The 17297-nt window shown below is 42.0% G+C and overlaps 1 protein-coding gene across 4 annotated transcripts in view; it reads right to left on the bottom strand.

Annotated features, from left to right (window-relative positions):
• SPPL2A (signal peptide peptidase like 2A) overlaps positions 1–17211 on the bottom strand; it is a 59836-nt gene extending 42625 nt beyond the window's left edge. Inside the window, exons 1-2 of one of the 4 annotated variants that reach the window (XM_077827512.1) lie at positions 17135–17211; positions 1073–1192 (exon numbers count right to left, since the gene is read on the bottom strand). Coding sequence is in view for 3 of the 4 variants with exons in the window: in XM_077827509.1 (XP_077683635.1) it covers positions 1073–1192; positions 5696–5758 (183 nt within the window). In the remaining variant the exon portion in view is untranslated. Of the gene's footprint in view, positions 1–1072; positions 1193–5695; positions 5960–17134 lie in introns of those variants that run through there. The other 3 variants (XM_077827509.1, XM_077827508.1, XM_077827511.1) reach the window with 3 other exon arrangements.
• Between the last annotated feature and the right edge of the window lie 86 nt (positions 17212–17297).

Genomic DNA, 17297 nt, shown 5'->3' with positions numbered 1-17297 from the left:
GAGAAGACCTTCCCTCTCATCCCATGACTGCTTAATTTGCTTAAAAGCCTTTGGTAAGGGACACGGTCAAAAGCTTTCTGAAAGTCTAAGTACACTATATCCACTGGATCACCTTTGTCCACATTTGTTGACTCCCTCAAAGAATTCTAATAGATGGGTGAGGCATGATTCTCTTTACAAAAGCCATATTGACTCTTGCCCAACAAATTGCGTTCACCTATGTGTCTGATCATTCTGTTCTTTACTACAGTTTCATCCAATTTGCCTGGTACTAAAGTTAGGCCTACCAGCCTGTAATCGCTGGGACTGCCTCTTGAACCTTTTTAAAAAATTGGTGGTCACATTTGCTATCCTCCTGGCATCTGGGACAGAAGCTGATTTACATGATAGGTTACATACCACAGATGTTAGTTCTGTAATTTCATAGTTGAGTTCCTTCAGAGCTCTGGGGGAATATCATCTGGTCCTGGTGAATTATTACTGTTTAATTTATCAATTTGTTCCAAAACCTCCTCAAATGACATCTCAGTCCAGGACAGTTCCTCAGATTTGTCACCTAAAAAGAATGGCCCAGGTATGGGAATCTCCCTCACATCCTCTGTAGTGAAGACTGATGCACAGAATATTTAGTTTCTCTGCAATTATTTTATCTTCCTTGAGTGCTCCTTTAACAACTCCATCATCCAGTGGCCGCACTGATTGTTTAGCAAGCTTCCTGCTTCTGATGTACTTAATTTTTTTTATGTTAGTTTTTGAGTCTTTGGCTAGTTGCTCTTCAAATTCTTTTTTGGCCTCCCTAATTATACCTTCAAACTTGACTTGCCAGAGTTTATGTGCCTTCCTATTTTCCTCAATAGGATTTAACTTCCAATTTTTAAAGGATGCCTTTTTGCCTCCTTCTCTGTTTAGCCATGGTGGCACTTGTTTAGTCCTCTTACTATGTTTCTTAATTTGGGGTATACATTTAACATGCATTGATTTTACACAGTACTTTCTACTAGAAATTCCATTTGATCCAAAACCGTTCTTGGTTTTTGTAATTCTTAGGCAGCGTAGCTACATAACTACTTACAATGTTATCCAGGGTATTTGGAAGAGATACCCACGAAGGATTGTAACGTACGCAGTAGTCCTTTGTTAATGGGGGTATCCCATTTCCAGAAGCATGCAGGATTCCCTCCTGTGCATTTACCTACAATATGAAGTTTCTGCATTAGACAACACAGTTTACACTATTGGTGGACAAATAATATTCTTCTAAATAAGAATAGGACAACTTAAAAGTTTCAATAACCAAAAAAAGAAATGGAACAGGTAACAAGATTAACCTTGACAGCTTGGTTTTGATTCTGTAATGCAGGTTGAACAGTGGAAAACTGATCAGAGTTTGCATGGCTAATCATAGCAAGGAAACAGTGATGCTCAAGTACATTTCAGATGCTGCATATTCCTTTTACAAACACACACATACACAGCTATGAAGAGCAAGCTAAAGAGACAGAAACCTCCAGGAAAGCATTCTTAGATTAACAACCAAGATTTTACATTCCCTTTAAACTGGAAAAAAGGTTATTAAAACACACAACTGATATAGCCAGCATAGGGTATGTGGTGTACAAATTTTTATTACAAGTCATGGGCCCCATCATAAATACCTTCTCTCTTGGGCATAGTCCTCACTGGGAATGCTCATATAAATTTACTTTTGTGAGCAGGAGATGTATGATTAAGCCTTATGTTTTTCCTGGAGTTATAGCAATTCTAAAGATTCAGTCTTGGCCTGGAAGTTTTGGTTTGCTGGTTGGTTTGGGGTTGGGGTTTTTTGGTAGTTTTTTGGGGGGTTTTTTGGTGGGATGGGAGAGAAGGGAGGAAACACACCACCCCCATATTTTATTTAAATTTTAAACTTAATTCTAAAAATTGTGGGAATACTTGGTTGCAGATTATTTTGGGCACCTGTAAATCAAAGTAGCTATATTTTATACAAGGTGGATTTGATTTAAATCAAATGATTTAAATCACTAGTTAGGAAGATTTGATTTAATCATGGATTTCTACATAAAAGTGCATTCTTGTTGGTTGTTATAACCTTAATACATATTCTTCACAACTCAGAGATAGATGTAGGTTTCACTTTTAGAAAGTTCACACTATACATTTTTAAACAGTGAGTTATTTTGAAAACTTTTCAGATTTAGTTTTACAGCTATATTAGAAAATGAACGATTGTTTGGTTATTTCATTTACTAAAAGTAATTGAAGCAGATATTTATGAAGTAATTGGGAGGTGAACTATCTCCAATTCAACAGGTTAATCATTAATATTTGGAGGATTTTCTTGCCATGCTGTATTAGGGGAACATCACTAGACAGACATTTAAATCGTTTTATTTAACTAAAACAATGTTATATATTCTGGATTTTTTTCTTCAACAGCAAACATATAATATTTTAACAAAATAAGCATATGAATTTTTGAATTTAGTTAAACATTCAAGTTTTTAAACTTTGAGAGAGAGATAAGGGATTGACTCTGTGTACACAAATTTGCAGAGTGACAATAGGGTTGAGATCTTATTTATTTAAAAACATTTTTGCTGTTAACAAGCATGTTATCTCTGAAGACACAAATCCACAGTTTGAGAACTGCAAAACTAAGCATCTTTGACAGTATCTTCTAGACTGAGCACTGTGTCCCATTCGGTAGATAGAAAGATTATTTAGGTTAATCTATACAGAAGCCTCTGGAGCCCCATAAGATTGGGTTCCTAATCCATGGAAGTACTGGAACTCATTTACAAAATTTTTCTTAAACATTACATGAATATATTGTCTCATATGATGGGATTAGAATTTATAATCCCTATTCCATGATGAGATATCTTTGAGCTATATTGTATCTTTAGATAGAATTTTTTTGATAAAAATGCTTTTTGAGGAAAAAACCTATTTAAATAAAACCCATTTTTTTTAAAAAAAAATCATTGAATTTTATCCACCCTGATTTTATAGGATTTTTAAAACAGGATTTTATGGTTTATACCATGATGTAATCCTTTTCTGTGTGTGCAGGCACAGAATTAAAGAAAAATGAAGATGCTAAAGTCTGAAAACTGATTTCTGAAAGTGCTCAGTAACCAAAAATTTCATAATAATTTTTCTGATATAGCACTTTTCACCTGTATTTCTCAAAGCGGGCCACTAACTGACAGAGGCAAAGAAGCACTCCAATTGTGGACAGATTATTGTATGGCAATTCCTATAATTATGTTTTTTAAAAATGTATATATTATTCACAATTCTTGCCAACAGTCTTTTGGCAAGATTGTTGGAGGGGCACATTAGAAGATGGATTCTGAAACTATATTTATTATAAATACTTAAAAGCCTTTTTTTTTTTAGTTAAATTCTTAATTTCCCAGTTTGATACATACTTGATTAAATACGAAACAAATGCAGACTCATAAAATAGTCAGGCATTATATGAATTTGTCCACAATAAAGGAAATATGTAACATTTATTTTCCATGTTCCAGATAAAGATCTATAATTTAAAAAAAATTATATCTAGAAGGTGTCTAATGAAAGAAAAGGTGTCATTTCTTGTTTCAGTTACGTGTTGCCAGAAGTAAAGTAAAGTAATTGACTGGGAACTAAGGAAAATTATGCCATAATTTAAAGCTGGTCATCTTGACTCTTCTTGAAAGAAGCACTTACCTTAACATCAGGAATGAATTAATAGAACAAAAGGAGTCTGTGAGTGCTGTTGTAGGTTTTAGATTTCTTTTTGTTTTGTTTTTTTTTGTTATCTGTCAGGTATAGACTTAAGCGATATTAATAAGCAAGAGAGAGGTACGAAAAGAGAGGCTTGGAATTTGATGCCTGCCATGTATATAGGAAGTTTACTAATAGCTTGTTTTTCTCTGTGATCTTCTTTGAAAGGCATTACCCATCTCCTATAGCAAACAAGACCTTGGGATAAAAGGAGAAAAAAGCAAGAGGTGCTCCTGTGTAGTTGTTTCAGAGTTCTAGGTCCATCTGGTTTGAATGGCAAAAATTCTTACTAAGAGCAACCCATTTTATCAGGCTCCGAGAGTGAACATCTGCTCACCAAGCAAAGTGTGAAAATAGCCAGAGCCTGTTAGTATTTTAAATGTACAGTCCTTCAGTTATTAGATAAAGTTAAAGTTATTTAATGATTTATGATAAGCAAAAGAAATGCCAATCTTTACCTCTTAAACTAAGCCCATTCATCTAAAAATATAAACTGTTGGCAAGTAAAAGTCATGATATTGATCATCTTACTTCAAATGGAGACAGGATCGAGTCTGAGCAGCAAGAACTAGAGACTTTCACATTAGCCCCTTCCATTATCAGAACTTTCTTGTGTATGGATGAGAGAGGTATAAATAAACATGGTGTTATGAAAGCTGTAGTGTTAATTTTTCGTAAGTAGTAATCTTTTTTCTAAACAAGTGATCATTTGTTCTTCAACACTACATTACACAGCAGTAGCCATAGTTTGATTGTTAATGTGTACAGGCTCTAGGTGACAGCCAGTGTTTTAAGCATGTTGCATAATCCTACTAAGAGCATGTCAACACAACACTGTACTTGAAACAACAGCTATACTAATGTGCCCACTGTGAAGCTGATAAGTAGCAACAAGAGGGTTATTTATAAAAAGTTTCCTCCTGTGGAAGGAGGCCAATCAGCACTGACCTATGGATGGAATGGACCTCAGAAGATCAGTTGCGAGGTTAGGAAGCATCTGAAAGTTTGCTTATTTATCTGACATTTTTCTGACCTTTAGGGTACAGAGTTGGACTGGAAATACCCTTGACAATCCAGGCCCAGCTAGAAATACTACCAGGATGGCCTCTATCTTAATGTTTAAAGCAGATTTACTTCTGATCCTGGATAGAAACTGGAAAACCCAGAAGAACCAATCCACCTTTTTCAGACAGACATTTCAGATCTTCAACAAAACAAGCTGTGATTGAGTATGGTTCTGAAAGGAAACAGAAGTTCCCAACAGTAGAGAAAGTGACTGGTTCTCATCACAATCAGTTCACCAGCTGGGATAGAAAGACACCTTTTGCACACCGCAGAATTGTCATATTAGCCCACACAAACAGTCCAACATCCAAACCCAGTCACAGCAGTCCACATGACTAGGACTCACCTCCACTACCACCTCATCACCCTACTCCACAGTCTTGCAATTGTGACCCCCCCCACTCACACTGCAGAGTCCAAGACTGTGAACTCAGCCACCCTCCATGAGATACCAACCCACCTCTCCTCAAGACATCATGCCACACCCCTCCCCCAGGTCTACCACCCCACTCCACCCCCACACTGCATTTCCCCTCACAGCCCCGTGCTAGCCCTTGCCCTCCCACAGCTCCGTTCTCCCCCACAGGCCCCCGCCGCTCTTCCCACAGCCCCCCTGCTGGCCCTCACCCCCCCCCAGCTTCCCCTCCCACAATCCCCTGCCAGCTCTCACCCCCCTCTTCCCCACAGCCCCCTGCCAGCCCTTGCCCCACAGCTCCACTCCTGCCCCCCACCCGGTCCCAGTTCTCCCCCACAGCCCCTCCGCCCGGCTCACCCCCTAGTACCCTGCAGGCCCCGCCGACTGCCCCCCCCCCCCCACGATCACAGGGGCCGGCGGCCGGGCACGGCAGTCCCTTACCCGCGGGAGCAGCAGGGCCCAGAGAGCGGCCCACGACAGCCAGGCGCGCCTCATCCCGCTCATCCCCCTCCGCCCGCCGGGGCAGCAGCACCCGGCACCGCTTCGCCTCCACCAGCGGCCTTCCCGGACTCGCCACCGCCCGCGCACGGAGCCCGCACAGCGCCGCCAGCTGAGCTGCCCCCGAGCGCGCGGCACTTCCTCTTCAGCCGGCGCAGGGGGGGGCTGCCGCTGCGTGACAGCCCTTCGCCCGCTTCCGGGAGCACTGGGCGGCCGCCGCCTCCTGGGCCGGTTCCGTCCGGCTCTGACCGCGCCCGTCCCCGTAGCGTCGGGCTGCCCTGAGCATGCCTTCCCCGGCAGGGGAGCGAGGCCCCGCAGGGTCCGAGCCTCCCAACCCTGGACAAGCCTTTTAGGCGACGAGGGTGGGGATGACGGGGGAGGTCTTTGGTGAACCAGGAAAGAAGGGCAGGACTGTTGTCTCTGTTGCCCTCCAGCAAAGGGTTTGGCTGCTGCATTGCATTCCTAAGGCCCTGGACAAGGCCAGGCCGCCCCATCCTGCTTGCTGCTGCCAAGGTGGCCCCTAGCTGGGCCCTAAAACGGGGCCCTCCCCCAATTGAGTGTCCCCGTCCCCCCGTCAGACAACTGCAGCATCCCTCTGGAGTGTTGCTGCTGCAACGTTAAACAAGCAGCCCGTGGAACATGCAAAGGGCTCGTGTGATGGCTTCAGTTTATGTTGCTGAGCTTGCAGGTGGCCTTCACTGCCCCTCTCAAACACGTATGCACTCAGGCTGCGCTCCTTTCTGTACTACCGTCCACACTTTGCCCCCTTCTGGAGGCTCCTTTACTGCTGCCTCTATACTCTGCTCCTGTAACTAGGGGAATAGTTGATGTGCCTCCCACTTAGGGTGACCAGATAGCAAATGTGAAAAGTCGGGACAGGGGGTGTGGGGTAATAGCCTATATAAGAAAAAGACCCAAAAAATCGGGACTGTCCCTATAAAATCGGGACATCTGGTCACCCTACTCCCACTCCACACCATAGCTCTGCCTCCCACTCTTTGATGCTTTTCTTAAAGTCCCAGCACTCAAGTAAGAACATGACATTCTCAACTTTTGTTTTTTAAAGAATAAGTTTGTAACTCTATATCCCTACAAGGATAATAGTATATTCTAATGGTTTCTTCATGGGAGACTGATTTCTGTGTTTACTCCTTTTCCTGCCAAGGATAGAAAAGAAAGGGAAAGAGAAACTCTTTTCAAAGGCTTTGGTCAGCAAGTGTTGTTGTAGAATCCCACCAAAACTCACATGGGCTGTGAAAGAGGCAGGGGTACTGGAACAATTTGTGTAGTGGGGATGCTGAGAGCCATTGAACCAAACTAAACCCCATATATAATGGAAACCACTTCAAGCTAGGGGTGCAGGAGCACCCCTAGTTCCAGCACCTGTGGAAAGAGGGGAGGGAAAATAGTGAAACAACAGACAAATTAAAAGGGGATTAAATTACGCTCAGCACAGCTGGAGAGGGGGAAAATGGCTAGAGTTGTGAGGGTAAAGCACTTGGTGTGAAGACAATCAATCAGTCCTTTGGTTCTTTGATGAAAATTGCTTTGACACTAGCCACTGGAGTGAGCCCACCAACTCTTTACGTAGAGCTTTGGATCAGGGTTGGGATGGTTCCAGAGGAACACAACTTTGGACACTGGTTTCCAACTCCAACTGCATATGAAATAGTAACCTAAAAATGACAAGCTCTGTTACCAATAGTCCAAGCCATCAAGTCCCTGATGTATATCTCAGTGTGTGCTGCCTTTCCTTTGTGTCACCTGACAATTTCTGGATAATAAACTAGTAGCCTGTCTGTTATTCATTTTTAATAGAACTGCTCTGAAACTCTTATTTATTCTTTATACATCACTATAGTTGTATGGAGCTAATCAAAACTGAAAACAAAAAGCCCAATCCTGCAAGATGCTCAGCACCTGCCAAAGTGGGAGTGAAGGATACTTAGCACCTCTCAGCATCAGGCCCAAGATCCCTACAGTCTTTTCTGATGAGCATATATGACTCTTCATGAATCGCATTTGAAAAGGGTTTAATCATATGGTAATGGGAATGATGACTGATGAAGGCAGAGATTTCTTTTATAGCAACAACACTAAAAAAAAAACAGGGAAGACCAGTGATACTATTAGTTTGTATATTGGTTTCAAGAAGGTGAAGTAACTGGGGAACAAACTCAACAAATTTATATAACTACTGTATTCATGAACAAACAATGGTTATTAGTTGTTTTATGGTGGAGGGGAGAGAGGGAAGAGAGCTTGTGTACATGTGATTGCCCCCTCATTGCATATGGTGGATTTAAAAACCAAATACAAATAAAAATGTAGCATCCAGAGGCAATTCCCCACCCTATTATTGCAAGTTTACAGTAAATCACATTTTGGCCCTAGGAACTTGAATCATCTTGAAATGTAATTCTGTAAATAATTACTATTTTGATCTATGGAAGGTATTTTTACTTTGACTATGCCAAACAGAATTTTTTCCTCAGTAACATTCAGAACTTTGTTCATGTGTCAGCAAAAGAGAGACTGCAAGTGGTCCAGTGTCCCATTTTAGCATGCTTAAACAGTGAGAAGTAATGAGACACTGTGACAGACTGACAATATCCTGAGCAAACCTTGTGGAATTAAAATAAACTGTATTGAATTAGGGTTAATCCTGCTGGGGTGCTTCGTATTCAAAATGCAAATATGCAGGTAGTGTTGTGACATTATATGTACCTTCTCTAGTAGGGAGGGGGCTGCTAATGAACTTCCTTCATTATCAGCCTTTGAAATCATTTCCCCTGGAAAAATATGGATGTATGACTTGTTCAAACTGGATTTTCTAGAGATCATGTATTTCTAAAAGTTATTCTCTAGGAATTGTTTTGGGGAAGTACTATGGCCTGTTTTATACATGAGGTCAGATTAGATGATCACAGTGGAACCTTCTGGCCTTGGAATCTATGAATTTCTTTTGTTGAAGAATCTGGGTGGTTTCCACTCACATGTTTTTGCTGGTATTTTGTAATGCTGAGTTTCTTGCAAATGTCAGCTTTAACAAGGGAGATATTTTCAGGTACCAAAACCCACTCCTGTTAATTATGAGTATATTTCAGATCAGGTTCTGGCCTTAGTTACAGCAGTGTAAATCTAGAGTAACCCTACTAATTTCATTTTAAATCACTGGGGCTATTCCCATGCACACAGCTGTACCTGAGATCAGAATCTCTGTCCCTCTCTCTAGATAAGTAGAAAGATGATTTCCTTTGTGGTGGCAGTGGCAATAGGTTAATATTTTTTAGATCAGCCACCTGGACAGGTACAGAAAAGCCATCCCAGAATTAAAGTAGAGCACACATATTCATAATAAACTATTGATTATGTATGTAAATGAAGACATTCCAGCATTAGCTCACTTAGAGGAAAGTATGTTATTATTTTAACATCTTATGTGGAAATTAGCATTAAAGGGGATAACTTCAATGGGAGCTTTGCTTGAATAAGGAGTGGGCCTTTAGTGATTTTAACATTAGTTAATGTAAAACAAAATCTAGAAAAGCTTCTTGCTTCCATTTTCATTAAAATTATTTTAAAATACAATAGCCAAACCCTCTAATAATTAGAATATTTGGAATACAGGTTTGAAGCCTGTAATTACTGTGACATTTCAGATAGGTGACTAGGAACACAGAGCTGCTGTGTACATAGACCACTGCTTCTACTAGACAAAATTTGAGCTATAAGGTGGGTGAGGTAATATCTTTTATAGGACCAATTTCTGTTCATGAGAGAGACACACTTTCCAGTCTTTCAGGTCTGGGAAACTGTTTAATGGGCTCAATACTCAATGTTGTGAATTGTTTCAGTAATTTCATTTAAGGTAGCAAGCCATTGAGTATTGAGCCCATTAGAGGGGCAACAGACCTAGTATATCTGGACTGTTCAGGAGAGGGCTGGACAGTGCAAAACATATGGTTTTTGGGGAAAATCCAGGAGTGAGAATGTGTTGGGATCACCCTGCAAATAGAAACAAAGGATGCTGGAAGCCAGAGTGTGGCTGGTATTTGCTGACACGCTGCTGGGGTCAGAGCTGCTGGTCCAGGGCTGTGGCTTTCCACAGACACTCAGGGTGTGACCTGCATGCTGGTAGGCCGATTATGAGTGACCCAAGTTGGAAGTTACAACAGTGAAGCACTGTGAGGGACCCAAGTTTGCAGAATTGGGGAGCTAGTCACAAGCAGATGTCAGGCTAACAGCTACAGGAGATTCTGCCTTAGCTGAAATAGGAGGGACCTACACTTTTGGAGCAGATTTTAGCCTTTTGGTCACTTGTTTTCAGTCGCCATGGTGTACAACATGAATAACAGCCATGAAGTAGGCGCTATAGTAATTTCAATAAACAATAATAATAATATGGGGCCAGATATGTTACAGCATTCATTAATGTCTTCAGGGCTGGATTAAGGTAATCCAGGACCCAAGGCACACCATGGCATGAGGCCCCTCATGGCTCTGTCCATGTAGCCCTGTCTCCAGTCCCACCCCCGACTTGGGAGTGGCAGTAGCAATAGGTCCCTAACCCTAGGCCGCACTTCCCTGGGGGAGCAGCAGCAGGTGTCCCCCTCTCTCCTTGAGAGTAGTGGGGTACCTTCTGTCCCCCAGAGAGGCAACAGGGATGCACCTCCCAGTATTTTACACTCCCAACTCTTCTTGGATGGGTCAGTCTAGCCCACTGCACACCTTTTCCCTTACTAGACCATTACTGGCCGAGGGCCCCAAGTGCAGTAGACCTTGGAATTAATACCACATTGAGATTCATGGGGCAATTCATACTTCTTAAAGGCATCATTTCAGGTTCTCTGCAGACTTAGGTAGATCTCACTGCATCAGTTACATTCAGATTAGGTTTTGTTTTGAAATAAATTAAATGGCTGGAAACTATGGAACAACAGAAGGATACAAGTTGTGGCGGTGGGTCTGTAACTAAGGAGCCCTTTGGTCAAATGAACCCAAATCTGGGTCACTAATGCTACCCTGACACCCTACGAAGGACCCCAAACTTCAAAGCAATCTGATTAACCGTTTGGATTTTAGAGCATTTCCAAAAGTTGAGCTTCAAAGCATAATAAATGGCGGGAATGGAAACATTCTAGCTGTTTTTCTGTATTGGCACATGTACAGTGTAAAAATGTACTTTTTCTTAAATATTGTTCTCACTTTGCGTCTCCCAAAAATTTAGTGGGATTCATGCACTACCTTGGGAAAAACACTTAATACCATTTTGATCCACTAATAATGAATAGTTTGATCTCTAACACTGGGTATAAATAACCAATCAACCAAACCCACCTAGAAGCTTTTTTTTTTTTTTTTTTTTTTTTTTTAAAAATGCCTATTTTTTTCCACAGGTCATATCTCCAGAACCCCACACCCAAATTTTTCCAAATTTGGATCACTAACCCTATCCTGCACCTTCCGGAGGCACACTAAATTTCAAACAAATCCAACTAAGCATATCAATTTTTAGAGGACTTAGAATAGTCAACCTTTTAACAGATGTCTTGATACAGCTTTAACTATGGCAGTGCTGGCGTGCTGCTATAATGAAAGCTAAGATTCTGATGTAATCCCACAACTTCATGAAGCAGAAATCTGTAATGCCTATGCATTAACCCCATCCTGATGGTAGATAGCATGAGTCTTCCTACAGCCCACGTAACCTAAAGGGTTAAATAACAGCTGCAGCATTAATTTAAGAAGTGTTATCGGAAACAGCTCTGCTTCTCTAAAAACATTCCGCTACATTTATGGCTACTCTTTGTTTCCTGCCCTAAAGACAATTTGCAATCTAATGAGCCAACCAGCTTTCAGGACTCCACTCCTTTGACATTAACTCTTTAATGCTGGAGTCATTTCTCCTATATTGTCTAGGGTTAAAGGAATCTACCTTCAAAAATTACAGGCTACAATTATGGACTAGTAAAACATGTTGAAGAGTTAGAAGGGAGCTCTATCAGTCCTTTTGAACAATGTGATCTATTAAAAAGAGAGGAATTTCTAGAAAGAAAACAACGTTGCAAAGTACAGGAGCTGAAACCTCAAGCTCAACCTCAAGCTCAAAGCAAGCACTCTGATGTTTAATCCTTCAAAAAGCCAATAATCTAGTGCAACTGTATAAAACAATATTTTGTCAGTGAAGGATAAATCTGGAAACCTTGCAAAATACAACCCAGAGGAGAGAAAGCTTTGACAGCAGAGTAAAATAGCACCATATCCTCCCCCATCCACTCCCACCCCCCCATGAATCTTACCTCCAACAGCAATCATTATGAAGGGCAGATAAGTAACATTTGATCTTGGACTGTTAAGTTTTCATGACAATTCCACAAGACTGATATCAAAGTAATGTCCAAAGACAACGCAAAGCAGTCAGGTATTATCATCTTTAGCTTAAAAAAAAAAATCTACTTTTCCAGAATTACTATAATTAATAACTTATATAAAATATATTTCTTAAATTAAGAATCCCACTGCCATCCCTGTCCTCAAGCTCAGCAACGATAGACAAGGAACTTTTACTGTACCGATAAATTTAAAACATTGATTTAAGTATGAAGAATATCTTGCATTTTCTAAAATAGTTTGCCTCCATTCCCAAGGAATGGCCATTAAACTTAACCAATTACCATATTCTCCTATGCCCAGTCATTGAGCTGCAGCAGAAGTACCGTAATTACCATAAAAGGGAAGCCAGTTCCTGTGTGAAAGATTATCCGATGATAGGATATGCTGACTCATTAAAAACACAGCATAGCACTATGCAAGTGTTTTTAAATGCTTACATGAGGTGTCTGATAACACTTTGAAAAAGAAAAGAGTATTGGCGTCTGTATTTTTGATAACCTGCCATATTAGACTTTATATGCAATGATACCTTTGCCTTGCTCCCCACTATATCTAGTTCTTACACCTACGGTATAAAACATAGAAACCATTCAAAACAGCTACCTCTGATTCATTTGAAAAAATCTGTAGTATTAGGACTCCGGCACTGTTACATATGTAGGGCCTGATCCTCTTCTCCCTTACACATCGTGTTATTCCTTAAGCTCATGAAAAGTGAGTATAAAATGCTACCAAGTCAGATTTTGTACAGATGTGACTATTCAAGGTACAAAGGAGTGAAAAAATGAGGCCCTTTACATCTAGGTTTGTGGCCGACCATACTTCACCTAGGCAAATTTAAAAATAACTTGAAGCATGTGGATGAGGAGACCCAGGGGAGCTGAGGACTAAAGGAAGGAAAAAGATTGCTCTTTAGTGCAGAGATTTGATTTCTTACAACAAAATAGGGACAGAGGATGCAGAAGCAATCAGAGACTTAGCAGGAGTATCCTCTTTCATACCCTTGAGGATCTCCAGTATGGCCTGCTGGACACATGGAGAGTGGCAGCTTCAGAAATCAGCAAGGATTCCTTATACAGCTTTGCCGGGGATTTGTGGCCCTACAATCGCCATCCCCCAGGGAGAAAGAATCTCAGTTTCCACAAGACTTTGGAGCAGATGGGAACAACTAACAAGCCAACTATTCTGAGGAGGTGAACTGGAGAACAGACACCTATCCTGGACTGAGGAGACTAGGACAGGGAGATTGTGGTGTATAGGACCGAGGACCTCACTTGGGGCCCTTGACCTGCCAGGCAACAGATTCTGAGAGTTTGCCCCATCTGCATCCAGAGATCCATAGATGATGCCTAATCAACTATGGGACCTTGGCTTCTGACAGCCATAGGACTAGTTGACAATGTGGTTGCCTCTAAGGCCTGCCCTCCCAAGTTTACGGAAGTTCAAGTTCAGGAAGGGCTCCAGCATCTGTGGCCCATTCCTAAAGATCAGGTAGTGAGAAACACAGGTTAGTACCCTCCACTATATTTGCCAACTAGCTGTCTTGTCCTTTTGGTGTAAGCTAGCAGGGTTCCCAGACCCATGTAGAGATTTCATTGTGCAGAAGCTCTTGGAAGGATGGTCCAGAGGTGACAGACATAGGAGAGATGACAGAAACCCCATAGCCAGAGAAATTCTTGCAGGGTTATTAAATGCTCTGCCCAAAATGTGGGGCAGAGACCATTTCATTAAGTTGGCATTTGTTGTGGCCTTCTTTGGTACTTTCATGGTAAGTGAACTGGCACCTCTGGCAGGGATGGATTAACCTTTTGTGGGCCCAGCCCCAAATATATTTGTGGGCCCCCATGGAGGCAATGGAGTATGGTATGGGGAGGTCAGTCCCTGGAGCAAGAGGCCAGCCAGGGGCAATGGGGCATGGTATGGCAGGGGTGGCCATGCTCTGCCCAGCCCAGCACAAGGGCACTATTTACAAACCAGCAGTTGCCAGATGCACAGTGGCCCGCCCAGCCCTGTGCTGCCAGCGTGCCCCTTCCCCGCAGGAGCAGGCCCATGCTATGCCACACAGCCTCTCCCCCCCCCAAACCCCTCAACTCCCTATGGCCAGAGCCCCTCAGGACCCACTATTCCTAGTGCCCCCCTGAACTCCCTGCACAAATGCACAGCACCCTGTGCAACACCACCCTGCCTGCACCCCACCATAATTGCCCAGCACCCACCACAGAACCCCTACTCCCTAGTTCCCCAATACATACATCTTCCCCACTCCCTCACAGCCCAGCAACCCCTGCAGAGACCCACTTGCTGCCTCCCAGCCACACTAACCAGCCCTGCTGGGAGGCAACTCTGTCTGTTGGGCTGAGCTAACAGTGAAATCAGGGCTGGTCCTGGGGCTGGGAATCACTCTGACCCCTTGGGAGTGGTACAAGCAGCCAGGGCCTGCCATGGCCGGGCTCCTTCAGGAGCCATTTTATTGGAGGGGCCCAGCCAGGCCCCCAACACCTGGTTGAGAGTGACCAGGCTTCTGCATCAGTGCCAGGCAGCTCAGCTCTGGGGAGACAGGCAGGGTCCACAGGTGGCAGCAAGCAGAGACTGCCTGGAGCTGGAGGTGCACTGGGGTCTGGCTAGGGGGCATAGAAGAGCCAAAGGTGCCCAGTTGGATCTTGTGTTTATGAGAGGCACTTGAAACCTTTATGAACTGGAGTTTCCCCTGCCCCACCTTGTGGCCTCTGTCCTACTACCCCTCATTACATGGGGTTTCACAACTAAGGAGGGTCTACCCTGACTGTGTGGCTTACAGTAGAAACCCTGTAACCTGCACTGGAACCAAATAAATGCCTGGTACATGAAAGCTGGGGTGGGCAGTGTAGTGCCCCTCCCCAACTATAGTTAATAAAGTTGAAGCCTGCTGTTTAAGCCCATCCTTGTCAACTATTTGACTACTTGTACTGGTCACACAGAAGAGGGGTGTAGTGAGAGCTATGGATAAGTACAAATGGGACAGGATTAGAGAAGAGCTCATCTCACAGCCTCTCAGACTAGTAGTATTGAATCAATGCATTATTCTGTTTTTTCATCCATCAGCATATTATGTTAAAACTTGTCTTCAAGAAAGTGAAGGCTCTTCAATTTTCTTACCACAGAAGCAAAGTTTACAGCTTTGACTAGTTGGCCATTTAGACAGCATGAATCTGCCAGTAGAGCTAGCCATCTCCCACTGTTGGCTCCATCTCCTCTACTCATATGACACTTTTACTACATTGACGAGAGGGAATGAAGGTTACCCTGCTAGCTTGTCTAGAAAGTGTGGATTCCCTCAAGACTAGGTCTTAAATTCAGCTTGAGTAGAGCTGTAGTAAATATTTTCAAATCCCCTAGAGTTTTTAATAGAATGGTGGTGGGGAGAGGGGAGTGAACCCTTGCTCAGTCCCATAAGATCAGTAGAGATTAAGTGCTGTCAGCCTGAGTTTCTTGTTTTTACACCACTAACAATAAGATACGTTCTTTACCACAGCTATTAGAGTTCTGAAACTGGTTATGCCTTCTCCTTTGTCTAAGATGTGGCAGACAATAAAATGTTAATTCAAGCTAATGAGAAGGTACAGTGGAACCTGCTCACACCTAGCTATTAAGGGAATATAAGGTTGTTTTTCAAGTGCATAAGATACAAGCAGAAGTAGTTGAGTTTGCAAGGTGGTGTTTATTGAACAAGTTACAGTATTTATGATCCAAAAACCAAGTTGGAAAAACTTCAGTATGACAGATCTTGTGCTCGTCAGAATTAGAGATAAGATAGCAAACTATAGACTAGCATGAGTATTTAAAAACAGGGCATGTATTCTAATCTGATATACACATATGCCAAAAGAGTAATTAAACTTTGCTTTGTGTAGTTACTGTACAGTCATTTTGGAAAATTATAGTAAGAATAGTGTTCAATTCATTTGAAAGAAGAATGTTTCTCTACTCTGAGTGTACAGAGACACAGAACAGCCCCTCATCTTAAGCCTTCATGTCAACTCTTATAGCTATATGTATAAGCTGATACACTTCAGTGAGAGAAGACCTCTAATGAATAGGAGAGTCGCATGACAGTGGTCAGATCATGTTGTGTTGAATGATATTTTAAGAAGTGAACGCCTGTATTTAAAGACAAACCTGAAGGCCTGATCCTACTCCTGTTGAAATAAATGAGAGCTCCACTGATTTACCATGCGTCTTGTCATGCTCTAAAGTTGGCAATAATTCAAGTTCATGAACTTAGTGAAATCAAGAAAGCAAATTATGATCACTTTAAGTTGCTGCATCCATACCAACTGCACAGTTTGAGTGGACAATTGTCTATTACCCAAGATAAAAAAGGGTATAGATGCACTTGTGACAGTGATTATGGACCTAGTCACTTCAAGGGATACTTAAACTTGTTGCTTCTGGCCTGCATATATGACTGTTTAACAGAAGCAACATCTCAAAGTGCCAGCACTGTACATATATCAAGTATACCCAGACTACAATTTAGCATTTAAGTGTCAAATGTGGTATGTTTCTTTGAGAAGTGATTTAAGACTAATCTACCTATTTTCTCTTTAATTTGGGCCATTACATCATCTACTTCAGTTAAAAAAAAAAATCTAAGAACTTCCAATGCATTTAAAAAACAAAGTAATTAGAGACCGGTTTTATTTTTTTTAAGTGTCTGGAAGACAGGCTGTCACTTATAGTTAGGTGTCACTACCAATCAGCTACCAAAACCAAAAACAACCACAGTGCTACATGACTGTTTGATACCTAGAATGCCATCTCCGGATGAGAGTTTAAAATTCAATTGATAGTGTAAATTGCTGCTGCATTAATTTAAGTAAGTCTAAAGAAAGTCTTGAGCGTTCTGTTGAGACCCATCCAGCATTACCTAGCCACTTGGAGACTTTGGTACAGTGAACATCTGTTGCAGTTATTATAGTAGTGGGAGAGAACATGCTAGGCACTTACAGCTCAGTGATGGAGAAACACTTGGTTTTCCAGTCACCTGGACCTACTTTAGGGTGGAGTTGTGGAGACTTCACTGGGCTCTAAGACAGAAAAACAGAAGATCTAATTGATAAAGTTAAAAGCAACACCAGTGTACAGTTCCAGCAAAGATAATGAATTAGAA

Source organism: Eretmochelys imbricata, chromosome 10 (genome assembly GCF_965152235.1).
Source record: "Eretmochelys imbricata isolate rEreImb1 chromosome 10, rEreImb1.hap1, whole genome shotgun sequence".
NCBI classification, from domain to species: Eukaryota; Metazoa; Chordata; order Testudines; family Cheloniidae; genus Eretmochelys; species Eretmochelys imbricata.
This window is presented reverse-complemented; position numbering and strand designations above follow the sequence as displayed.